At 40.1% G+C, this 12,987-nt stretch overlaps 1 protein-coding gene across 2 annotated transcripts in view; it reads left to right on the top strand.

Moving 5' to 3' along the window:
• TMEM117 (transmembrane protein 117) overlaps positions 1-10,900 on the top strand; it is a 448,876-nt gene extending 437,976 nt beyond the window's left edge. For both annotated transcript variants that reach the window (XM_054719144.1, XM_008140577.3), the window contains one exon: positions 9,917-10,900. In XM_054719144.1, coding sequence (XP_054575119.1) covers positions 9,917-10,563 — 647 coding nt within the window. In that variant the 3' untranslated portion in view covers positions 10,564-10,900. The remainder of the gene's footprint in view (positions 1-9,916) is intronic.
• Positions 10,901-12,987: the final 2,087 nt, after the last annotated feature.

The raw sequence follows: 12,987 nt of genomic DNA, 5'->3' as shown, positions 1-12,987 counted from the left end.
ACGGGCCGGCAGGCCAGCTGCGCAGGTTCACAGGCAGGCAGTGTGTGTGGCACTAAAGTCCAGGACAGTCGCCCACAGCACGGTCTAATCTCAGGGCCTCTGATGATTTTGGAGCCAGAGCCCAGGGTGTTGTGACAAAAGTAGACATGTGGGCCCTAACCGGTTTGGCTCAGTGGATAGAGCATCGGCCTGCAGACTCAAGGGTCCCAGGTTCGATTCCGGTCAAGGGCATGTACCTTGGTTGTGGGCACATCCCCAGTAGGGAGGTGTGCAGGAGGCAGCTGATTGATGTTTCTCTTTCATTGATGTTTCTAACTCTCTGTCCCTCTCCCTTCCTCTCTGTAAAAAAATCAATAAAATATATCTTTTTTTAAAAAAAGTAGACATGTTGGCACTCCAGAAAGGTGAATGGGTCAGTTTTGTCATCTCAGCTTTAATTTCTCTTTACATGCAACTCCTAAAACAAAGTTAAGGGTCAGAATGCAAGTTCAATAGAAATGGGATGGCCGGTGGGAAAGGAGATGGGAGAGGCCTGACAGGATCCAGAAGTTTAGAGCCCGGGGAAAGAGAGGAGGCCCCACAGCAGAGCATGATGGGAAAGGCCTGGGGACCACAGAAGAAACTGAAGCTGAGGTGAAAGGGACCCTAAGGACCCCCACATAGCTCCATGTGCTGCTTTCTCTACTGTGTGTGTTCTGCACTAGAAGAGGCTGGACAGGGCCTGCTAGGGTTTCCTAAGGGTCGAGGATGGCCATACCCTGGGGTCAACCATTGCGGCTCTGTGATCTGGGTGCACACTGAGGCAATGGAGTGCAGAGGTTTGGGCATAGGCTCCAGCTCCACCATTGACAGCTGGCATGGCCTTTGTCAAGCTCCATAACTGCTCAGAGGCTCAGTTTTCTCGTCTGTTAAATGGAGACCATACTGGTACTTACCCCTCGGTTGCTATGATAATTAAAATAATTAACATGTACGAGGCACTTAAAACACGGTCTGCCATGTCTTAAGCACTCAAATTCTCACTGTCTTTACCTAAAGCTTTGCCATGTATCCATTCAGAGTGTGTGTGTTTTTTTAATTTAATTTTAAAACAAAATAAAACATTAGTCAGTCAAAGAAAGGCACTCTGATTATTTATCCAGTATTCTGAGTTCTCTACTGTGACTGCCCTGAGTCCTCAGGAAGGGAGACACTGAGTATGGCAAGAATCTCTCTCCCAGGGAACTGCTCTGGATGGAGAGGGCTATCTGACACTGATGAGTTCCCATTCCCATTTCAAAGCATTAGGCTTCGAGTGGTTTTTAATCCTGATTCCAAGCTAGTTTTCCTTATGCGTGTCTGAGTCGTTGCATCTGTTCAGCTCCTCTGGGTCCCCCTTGACAGATGGTTTGCTGCAGTACGTATATCATCGCTATCTAAGGGTGTGTTCAAATATTTTTTTCTGGGAATTTTTATTTCAGTAACAAAGGGGGTAAAAGGTTAGTGATTAGGTCACCCTGGTGCTTTTAGCCCAACCCCAAGTAAATGCTAAATGCAACTGTGTAATCCTCTCCTCTGCCCTCTTCCCCTTTACCTATAAGGTGAGTGCAAAGATGGATTCAAAATGTGATGTATCGAGTCTCAGGAGGTGAGAGAGGAATGGCCTCTCAATTCAATCTCGGGCGCTCCTCTGAGTCCTATTAATGCCAGTCCCGGCGGAAGCTCTGCCATCTGTCATCCCAGCCAGACAAAGGAAGGGTCCCGTTGGTGGCCGTCATCTGAGTAAATTAGGCGGGGGCTGGGGGAAGGCCGGGGGAAGGCCTGTGCCTCTGCGAGGAGAGAATTCACACTGTTGGCACGATGATGCCCACGGGAACCCTCTCGGCAAAAATGGAAAATGTGGAAGTAAACAAGCCTCTGTGGCGGCTGTGTTCTATTTCAGTTCCCTGCGTGGCGTGAGGGCACAGGTGCTGCATGAGGGCGAGAATGGGGAAAATAATGAATAAAACCCTCCGCTTTGTTTCCAAAGGTGCATGATTCCTGGCGAATGAGTTCCCAGAGATTGTTTTTTAAAGAGCCCTCCTGTGTCAATCAGATCATGGGACGTGCTAGGGAGGGCAGGCCAGTGGTCCATCGGGCACAATATTCTGTCTGACAGAATTAGCGAGGGACTTGTTATAGGGAAATAGCATGCATCCTGTTCACCATGACAGTCCCCCAAGATCATGAAGTTATCCAGAGTACACAAGGACCTCTTGCTCTTCTCTCAGTTGTGAATTTTTTTCTAAATCTTCCCTGAAGCAATTTCCATTATCAACACATTTATACAGCTCTAAGAACTAACTATGTTTACTGCTACCTAAAGCAGCAATTCATTTTATTTGACCAAAACTCATCTTCTTCAGGCCATAGTTGCTTCGCTCATAACCTGTGAGTCCTGCTACCCCTGAGCTGGTCCACCCTGCCTCCCTCCCCCAGTTGAGGTGTCTGTATGCATAGATAAGGATTTTTGTTATAAAACTCACATGCTCCTCAGAAACTGTCTTCGCACTGAGAGGAAGAACTTGAAATATATAATTAATCCATCTTTGATACATGAATACTTTATTTTCCAGATTATATTAGATTTTAGCAATACCCCGGAATTCAAGAGATCATTGTAACATATGTATTTGATTCGAAGGATAGAACTTTACTCATTATATATATTTTTTGACACACTATCTCAGAGCTTACCTGTTTGTTAACAGACATTTTCTGAATTAATTTGTGTCTACACCTAAGCTAGGATCTAGGAAATACAAAAATGAACCTGACATAGTTCCCAGTCTCAAGAATCTTCTGTCCAATCTTCAGTACAACTGGATGGTTTTTTCTTCCTCTTTCATCATCACAAGTTTCTGCCTCTACTCATCATATCAGATTATGTCCTAAAGGAATAGGTAGTCTCCCACTTAGGAAGCAACAATGACCAGAGGGGCACTTTGAGAAGCTATATTAATTTGCTTTTAAGTCTTAAGAAGATACTTTACCAACTCAAGTATCTCTTATTAATTCAAAAATTATTTAGTAAATATCTTCAAGTTTCTAAATGATCTCTTTCAGGGTCCAAGCACTTAATGTGGGTTCTAGATGTTCATAAATTCCCTAGGCAGGGACTTAAAGAGATGCTAATGCAGTGAGCCCTGTTTTCACTGCTCTTGTCTGGAATGAGAGGGCATTGACTATGGTCAAGAAGCCTGATATAGCCTGCTGTTATTTCTTTAATTATCCAAAACTCATCTTCTTCAAGGCCAGGGTTTCTTGCTATCCCATGTGGATACTAAATGGCTTTGTGGAACATGACGGTGTCATGTATTGGTCTGGATGCCAGAGTCTGGCCCAGTGTGGTATCCACATGGTGGAAGGTGCCCACAGCACAACTTAAGCACAGCGCTAGCTGGAAACTACTGGGTAAGAGATTTTTAAAAAAAATATTATGATTGCATATTTGAATGCTGAAAGTTTTGTTATATGGTGCAAATATCAGTCTTTTATAGGCATTTTTCTTAGTTGAAAAAATGACAGTTTCCTCCAAATTTTTGTCACATCCTATGGTAAGTGAGGGTGATATTTAATGGAGAATCCTTTTAAAACTTTCTATCCCAGGATTCTATAGACTCCCACAAAGTAAAAAAGATAAAATTATAATTATAATATCATTTTTGACAATCAGTATGATTCATTAAAAGCACAATATATAAGAAGGAGGTAATCCCACCAATGCCATGCAGTGATTTCTCATTAAAGGAGACAGTGAGATATTTCAACAGGGAGATTAATAGAAATAATGTATGGATTTGTACCCTGCCGCCTTGCTGATTTACATTATGCTATGTCATTGGAACAACAGGAGGAAATGCAATATTCCTCATATGATCAATGTTGAAATACCAAACCGCTTGTTGTGGTTGACTGTACATTCACAACACACTTTGGGAAATGAAATAGAAGCACTTCCTATCCTTCCCTTTTTTTGTGCCTTATATCCTTTCCATGTGAGGTGTTTCAGGGACTCAAATTTAGTTTTTATGTTAAGCAGTGTTTCTCAAAGAACACAAGCTTTTGCTTTTTGAGGAAAGCTTTCTCCATCTGGAAATGGTATACTCCATCTTTTTGCTCTAATGGTGAGATTTCCTGACCCATCATAAAACATTAATGTTTAGGCAATGTTTATTTCACAGACTCATCCAAGAGACTCTCAGGGCTGAGAAGAAACCATTATCTAATAAAGTGATAATATGCAAATTGACCACCATGCCGTAACAGTCAAGATGGCTGTGCCCACAGCAGAGGCAGGAATTATGTAATACAAGATGACTACGCCCACAGCGGAGGCTGAGTTCTCATAATGAGACTTAACGAGCAATCAACAGGAACCCAGCTGCATGGTGCTGGGCCAGGGCAGGGGACCTGAGGCTGCACCCCCTGCCTGGTAGGGCTTGATGGGGGACCTCAGGCCATGCCCCCCACCTGGTAGGGCTTGATGGGGGACCTCAGGCCACGTCACTACCTGGCAGAGATTGACAGGGGACCTCAGGCTGTGCCCCCCACTCAGTGGAGCTTGACAGAGGACATCAGGGCACACCCCCCACCTGGCAGGGGACCTCAGGCCATGCCCCTTGGCCTGGGGCTAGGCTGGGGACCTTAGGCCATGCTCCCTGCCCCAGCACCAGGCCAGAGGACCTGAGGCCACGCCCTCCACCCTGGTGCCAGGCCGGGAACCACAGGCCATGCCCCCTGCCTGGCGGGGCTTGATGGGAACCTCAAGGCATGCCCTCTGCCCTGGCCCAAGCCAGGGGACCTCAGGCCGCACACCCTGCCCTGGGCCAGGGAACCTGAGGCTGTGCCCACTGCCTGACGGGGCTTAACGGGGGCACTTCAGGCCATGCCCCTTGGCCTGGGCCAGGGGACCTGAGGCTGCACCCTCCACCCAGCGGGGCTGTCCAGGTCTGGATCTAGCCCAATGGGGGTAGGGCTGGCCGGATCTGGGTTTTGTGTGATTTCGAGGCTCACATGGGTGGGCGGGGACTTGACTCTGGTTCTCGTGGCATGCCTCAGACTCTGACAGGAGGAAGATTTTTATATACATTTTACTAATTTTCTTTCATCTCTGACACTTCTGTTATAGAGAAAGGGCAAATAGCAATATTAAAATATTTCCTCTAATTAATTCCCTTTTAATGTGCATGAATTTCATGCACCGGGTCACTAGTAAGGATTATGTAGCTCAATTCTCTCACCTTATAGACAAGAACAGCAAGGTTGAGTTGTCCCACCAGGTTTTGCTCTGGTTTACCACATCTCATAGGGCAAAAGTAGTTTTTTTTTTAAGCATTTTTATATATATATATATATATATATATATATATATATATATATATTTTTTTATTGTTTTTTTACAGAGAGGAAGGGAGAGGGATAGAGAGCTAGATACATCGATGAGAGAGAAACATCGACCAGCTGCCTCCTGCACACCCCCCACTGGGGATGTGCCCACAACCAAGGTACATGCCCTTGACCGGAATCGAACCTGGGACCCTTCAGTCCCAGGCCGACGCTCTATCCACTGAGCCAAACCGGTTTCAGCAGTAGTATTTTTTTAAAGAGGAGAAAGCATTACCAAGGTAACAAACACTGTGTGGGAAAATGTAAGGATGGATGTTAGAGAAAGATAGACGTTCTTTCTCTGTGCAAATGGGATAGATGGACCAGAAGTTATGCCAAGCAGTCTGGAAACAAAAAGTAAGAGGAGCCATTTCTTCTAAATTTCCAGCAGCTTCAAGTTTTGGCTGAATGGCTATGAAAGTGTAGGGAAGGACAATGCTATAGCCATCAAATAAGGAAATATATCAGTAGGCATTCTGCTCAGTCTCCTCTCTGCTCTCTGCACTTTCTCATCACCACATGGCCTCTCGGCTGGGGTGGGCGTGGAGGTACTATCTCGTGTCCTGTAGCCTCAACATATGTACAAAACTTCTGCTCAGGAGCAATACTGCTGTAACCTGTAGAACAATGAACAATTGCTACAGGTTTTTAACATGTTAAATATGCTGATTCACAAAGCATATTTTCATATAGCTACACATTGGGTCCTCTTAGGTAACTGGCCTACTGATATCTATGCAATAATGTCAGTACACACTAATTCATTCTGTTTTATCCAAACTGGTCACCTTTAATCTTTGTTACAAACCCTTACATGCTTTTTTCTCCCTCTGCTCTGTCACCGAGATCCTATAGTAACTGGATTAAAGAAATTGTAAAAATAATACTACCCTACATTTTTGGCAAACAATATATTTCAGAGAACTTCAAATAATAACTTCTCATTTTATCCTCACAATAATCCTTTGATGCAGTTACATTGGTATTATTCTCCATTTCACAGAATAAAAAAAAAAAATTGAAATCACAGAGCTAGTGAGTAGAAGGATTTGGGAAAAGAGGAGAAAAAACATAAAACTGGAAGGCATGTAGTTCAATGTCCTAAATTTGAAAATAAAATATTGAGGTCTGGAGAAGTTAAACAGGTTACTCAAGGTTGTATTATTCAAGTTCAGCATTAGAATGAAATCTCCATCTGCCGATTTCCAGCCTGCAGTTTCTGTCACGAGGGTATTCCCTCTCACAAATGGGTAAAGATGTGTTAGAGCAGGGTGACGGTACCCATTAACTGATGTCAAGCACTGCATTTTTAATGTGCTTCCCTTCCATCCCATCTAAATATTCAGACTTCAGGTCACATAAGAAATAACATACAGTGATTCTTTAGTGTCAAAGTTTAGTGGTCAAATTGACCCAGCACCATTCATCTGAGATGGTAGAAAAATAATTTTAAAGTAGGAAAAACAGCTCTTTCTATCTTCAAGTTTTCTTAGTTTGATCAGTGTACATAGCTCCATTTTTTAAAAGGAGTGACTTTTTAAAAAATATATATATTTCTATTGATTTCAGAGAGGAAGGGAGAGGGAGAGAGAGAAACATCAATGATGAGAATCATTGATTGGCTGCCTCCTGTGCGCCCTCTACTGGGGATCGAGCCTGCAACCTGGGCATGTGCCCTTGACTGGAATCTAACCTGGGACCCTTCAGTCTCCAGGCCAATGTTCTATCCACTGAGCCAAACCGGCTGGGCCATAGCTCCATTTTTATTCTCTGACTTTTTTTGTTTTTGTTTTTCCTTTGTCTTGAAACATTCACTGAGCATCTTTTCCCCACCAGAAAAGCACTTTTCTCCAAGCTCCATGGGCCTCTCTTTCTTCTCCCTGATTCTGTGCTGCTGCTTACCTTCAGTTTCTGATCTCCTGTCATCACCATAGAAACCGGGACCTCTTTATGGAGGCCTTGCCCTGTTCACGAATTTATCAAAATGACCTAGAGGGGGAACAAGTCTCTCCAAGGGCCCATTGTGATCAAGAAGGTGATGATCAGTCATCCAAGTTCAAGGACCTCTTCCCCTCACCATTCAATCTTGCTTTATAACACATAGAATTCACAGCAAGGGAATAAGTAGAAATCTACAGCAGAGAAGCACCCAGAGCGCCTCTCTCAACTTGCTTTCTATCATGGAAGCTGCACACCCATGCCTCCTGAACACTGGATGAAAAATCTCTGAACGTTTTCATTTCACCCATCGCTCATTCATCTCCTGCCTTTCTTTTCTTGCAGTGTTCTTCATTCTTTTCCTTCTCTCTCCTCTCAGCCTCTTTTTTCCCCCACATGACCCGATTTTTTTTCTGTATGCAGTTCTATCTGCAGCATAGTTAAAAAAAAAAACAACAAAAAACTAAAAGAAATGAAAAAGTTTCTAAACTGCTCTCTATCCTGCTTTTCTTTCAGGGACCACATGCGTTACTACTTCTTTCAAAATCCTTTCTATAGAAATTAGCCCTCAGTGTTTATTCCATTTTCTCAACATCTTCAGCATTTATGGTTTGATCATTCATTAGGCACCTCTCAAATGTGGCTTCTTATTTTTATTTATCTATTGATGTCTCTATCCCGTTTGCCCAACAAGATGATGGGTTCCTCCTCTGAAGGCAGAAACATATGTCTCAGCATTTCATAAGGTATCCTAAGCAGAGTCTGTTATGAGCACAGTAGATGTTTGGTAATGATGCTCACCTTTGTACTTGATTGCATTTTCCTGGCTTTAGCTTCCTGTATTTGTTTCTGGTTGATTCTTAGTGAGAATTAGTTTCAGGTTTGAAGATCCAGGAGGGCATGAGTGGCTTGAACTTCACAGTGCCAGCCATTGTAGATGTCTTATCACACCTGGAAATGTTTTCAGTGTTCCAACCTACTTTCTAATTTAGGTGTGCAAAATAATTCATTCAGGCAAGAGCTTCCATTATAAATATTATAAACCCTATAGAGTTGAATAATTTCAAAACAGGCACAGAGTTATAATGCCCCTTCATATAGTTTACATAAACTCTCTTCATAGAGAGAAATTGTACCATCCCATGCAAATGAAGACATTATCATGGCTTAGGCAAGGCTTTGATGATAATAATAGGAACAATTATGGAATACCTATTACACTAGGCACTGTACTTAGCATTTAATAATTTCATGAAAAATGCTAACAGCTTTAATAAGTACTATTATTTTCTGCATGCAAAGAAATTGGGGCTTAGAGAATTTAAATAGAGTCAGGATTAAAACCCTTCAACCTTGCATGTAATAGGAACTTGAAAATGTGTAATGATGATGATAAAATATTTTCCTAAACTCCTTGCAAAGTTTTCTTTTAATATAGCTATATTTTCTGTGAGAGTACATATTGCAAAATACATTTTTATCATTCTTGTTTTAGTAAGTTTGCCCAAGATCGTACCTCTCTCCTTTCCAAAAAGTTCTATAATCAGGTGAATTAGTAACTTAATAATATTCAAAACTATTATCTTCAAATACAAAATAAAAAAAATTTGACATGATACAAATAATAATTAGAACTAAAGCTTCTAGAAGCTGTTATATATGTCACCTAATTTGCTACAGCAAATCTGTGAGGTGGGTATTGCTATTTTATTGTGATAAACTTGATACTGTCAAACTTGCTATAAATGGTGATTATAATAAAAATTACAATGGAATGTAGTATTCCTTGAAAGTTTTTTTCACATTTTCCATTTGTAGAAATAAAGACATCACTAGATAATACGACTTTTAAGAATATCTTATTTATGTAAAAATTTAAAACACTACAAAGACATCATGGTTACGATCTCTCCAAATCATGTCTTCTAAAACAGTCTATTAAGGGTAGTTATATTTATATGTCTAATAAATGCATTCTGTTCAATGAGAATTTGATGTAGTTATTTTTAATGTCTTGAAGTGAATGCTCAAGGAGTATTGATCTGAACCACATCAACTAATGGTTTAATCAACAGGTCACCTGCAAACAGCAATGTGAATTCAATTGATATGCTGCTGTGCTTGCATTGCAAAATGATTTATGTCTCACCCAGACATTATTATAAAACTCTAAGAGATGTTGAATTATACGTTGGCCTTTTCTAAGAATTTTATTAGAACTTTGTTTTTAGACATTAAGTGAAAGGTTCTAGAGAATAACCTACATCGGCCCAAATTTGAATATAACCTGTGGAGCCTATAAAACAAGGGGACTTAATCTGGTTAATGTAAATACCACATATTACTGGCTGAGGGACCTACAGTTATGTTTTCTTATGCCTACCATCCATTTAGGAAATTCCCTTTGCCAATTTTCACTTAATGGCTGCATAACACTCTCAAAAAATGAATTGTTAGGTCTAAAACATTAACAATTTATATTATTATACCATTATCTCCTTTTTATTGGAGTAAACTGTATTGCAGTATTATGGGTCTTTGACTAATATGCAATATTTCTTTTTTAATGCAGGTAAATGGTTTAACTATGGGATTATCTTTCTCGTCTTGATTTTGGATCTTAATATGTGGAAGAACCAGATATTTTATAAGCCTCATGAATATGGACAGTATATTGGCCCAGGGCAGAAGATATATACAGTTAAAGACTTAGAAAGTTTAAAGGATTTGAACAGAACCAAGCTATCCTGGGAATGGAGGTCCAATCATACTAATCCTCAAACGAATAAGACGTATGTTGAAGGAGACATGTTCCTCCACAGCAGGTTCACAGGGGCTAGCCTTGATGTCAAGTGTATGGCTTTTGTTCCAAGTTTGATAGCTTTTGTGTGGTTTGGATTCTTCATTTGGTTCTTTGGACGGTTTTTGAAAAATGAGCCAGGCATGGAGAATCAAGACAAAACTTATACTCGCATGAAAAGAAAATCCCCATCAGAACATAGCAAAGACATGGGAATCACTCGAGAAAACACCCAGGCCTCAGTGGAAGACCCTTTGAATGACCCTTCTTTGGTTTGCATCCGGTCCGACCTCAATGAGATTGTCTTCAAGTCTTCCCACCTAACGTCTGAAAACTTGAGCTCGCATTTGAATGAGCCTACCAGCGCGACAGAGGCTGACCCTGATGCGACAACTTCAAAAAGTACACCCACGAACTAGATTCACTTACTTGGATACAGCAAAAAAAGCAACCCTGAGTGTACCTTTCAATAATTAGTCTTTCTTTTTGTAAATGTAAGGTCTGCTTAGTGTTAGGTAGAGAAATACAAACAATGCCACAACGGTGCTCAACATGCTTTTTCTAGGACTCATTGTTTTCTATTTGTATGATGATACACGTGCCTACTATATATCCAACAACCCTCTAGAGATTGCTTTTCACAATTGCACAAGCTATTTACTGACTTTACGGCGTAGTAGAAGATTAGCTGATTACCTGTGTATCTGATGTTCAACCATAGTGGTGCCTTGAGACATTAAACTGTTTTTAACTGTACCAGAAATGAAGTGTGGAAGAGTTCTCTAATCTATGTCACATGGTTATTTTGATCTATACTTGATGTCTGAGCAGAAAAGAGGGGTAGCCTAACTGTGGCTCAGAAAATATCTCTTGATTTCTTATTCAGCAGTGGGGTTGGTGACTTTGATAGCTGGGCTACAGAGATGCATGGTGATTACCTTTGAATTTTTATTGGCTGTCCACCAAATGCAAGCACAGAGGCTAAATTCCATAACAGAAGAACGGTAATCCAGCACGGGTCACTACTTGTGAAATGTGACATTCCCCAACCAGTAATAGCAATTAGATGATAATACTTAATTATGTTTTCCTAATTAAAGATAAATTGCTACTTGATTAAAAATGCTGCCCTTCACCTTCGGGAACAAAGGTTAAGAGGCACAGTTGGATGAACTCTCAAATTTATTGGCATTTACACAAAGCCCTAGGAAACCAAGGAACTGAAGTTTTAATCATGTGAGGGTTGCACAGCCTACCATCTACAATATTTGTACATCTTTCTGTAAATATGGCTCTGGACAGTGAAAATTGAAAATCAATATATGCCAACCCTGAGCAAGGAAACTACTCTAAAAGTCATGCAAGGGGATCTTGTGAGGTAGAAAAGACCATGCATGAAAGGATATGTTTAGTGGCTTGTTTTGTGTGCATGGTTTTTTTAAAAATTTATTTAAGAATTAAAATTTCGTATTAATAATTAAGAAAATTCTATATCAGCAATTATGTGGTGTCATTTTTGTTTATAATAGAGGGGTTCAATTGTATCTTAGTTTAACAACACCCCCTCCCCCATTTTTTCTAAACTCCATGCCAGACAAGTTAAGAAATGGAACATTCCCAATTTGTCTTTAATTTTTTCCCATAAATTGTGGTAACATGTTTCTTGAGGAGATTGGGGAAGATCACTTTTAAGGCAAAAAAAAATTTTTGTCACATACTAACACAGCTGTATTTTGTATTTATGATTTTTTAAAATCTCTCTTGTTTTGATCTACCTGCTTTTAAGCTTGCAGCATGCTGAATTTAGCATGCATAACACAACTCTGCATTTATCTGTCACTTGAGAGCCAGCTTTTATAAACGTTTCTACAGTTGTTTACGCAGCAATTGGAGCCATGCACCTGCTGGTTTTTCTTTACCTTTAATAGCCACGCACGGGACTACTTAGGATCATAAATATCTCTGACACTAAAAATGCAGAGATCAAGTTCACTATAGTAACCCATTGACCATACTGTTCAAACAAACTTATCCTTGACATGTTGTTACATTGGCCATTACCAAATTAGCATAACATAGAGGATTCAACTTTTGCCTCTAGGACAAGGAAGTAATACCACCTAGAACTATATTTTTATTTATTCTTATAGAATGAAGAAGGAAATTGATTTAGAAAGTGAGTGTTTATTATAAGTATATAGTGTTTATTTTAAAAAAAACACAAGAAAGATGAACAAACAATAACTCATAAACACAGACACCAGTATGGGGGTTACTAGAGGGAAGGGAGATGTGGGGGAGTTGTAAAAGGTAAAGGGGGTCAAATATATGGTTACCAAAGAAGATTTGACTTTGGGTGGTGGGTATACAATATAATATATAGATGATGTATCATAGAATCGTACACTTGAAACCTATATAATCTTAACTAATGTTACCCCAATAAAGTTAACAAAAAGTTAAGATGATAAAAACTAAAAATAAAATCTTAACACAGTAGATGCTTGAAAATATATTATTTGAGAATCTTTATGTGGGTATTAAGAAAAAAGTATTCCAATGGGGGAATTAATTAGCAGAAGTAAGGTAGGGAAAAAAACACACAAAACCTTAGAGCACTATGCTTCTGTGTTTCTAGGAATTAATGAGAAAAGCTATCAACTGATATGAAAATATATCTTTAAAATTTCCATAAATATTAGTAAAAAATGGAGTAATTTCCAGGGATGACACTTTAATAGCCAAACAAGATTTGAACTTTCAAAGGCTTCCCATATCCAATTGTATATACCAATCATGACCTTTTTATCTACACACTAGTCTCCTTCCTTTTTTCCCCCTAT

Source organism: Eptesicus fuscus, chromosome 7 (assembly GCF_027574615.1).
Source record: "Eptesicus fuscus isolate TK198812 chromosome 7, DD_ASM_mEF_20220401, whole genome shotgun sequence".
Classification (NCBI taxonomy): domain Eukaryota; kingdom Metazoa; phylum Chordata; class Mammalia; order Chiroptera; family Vespertilionidae; genus Eptesicus; species Eptesicus fuscus.
This window is presented reverse-complemented; position numbering and strand designations above follow the sequence as displayed.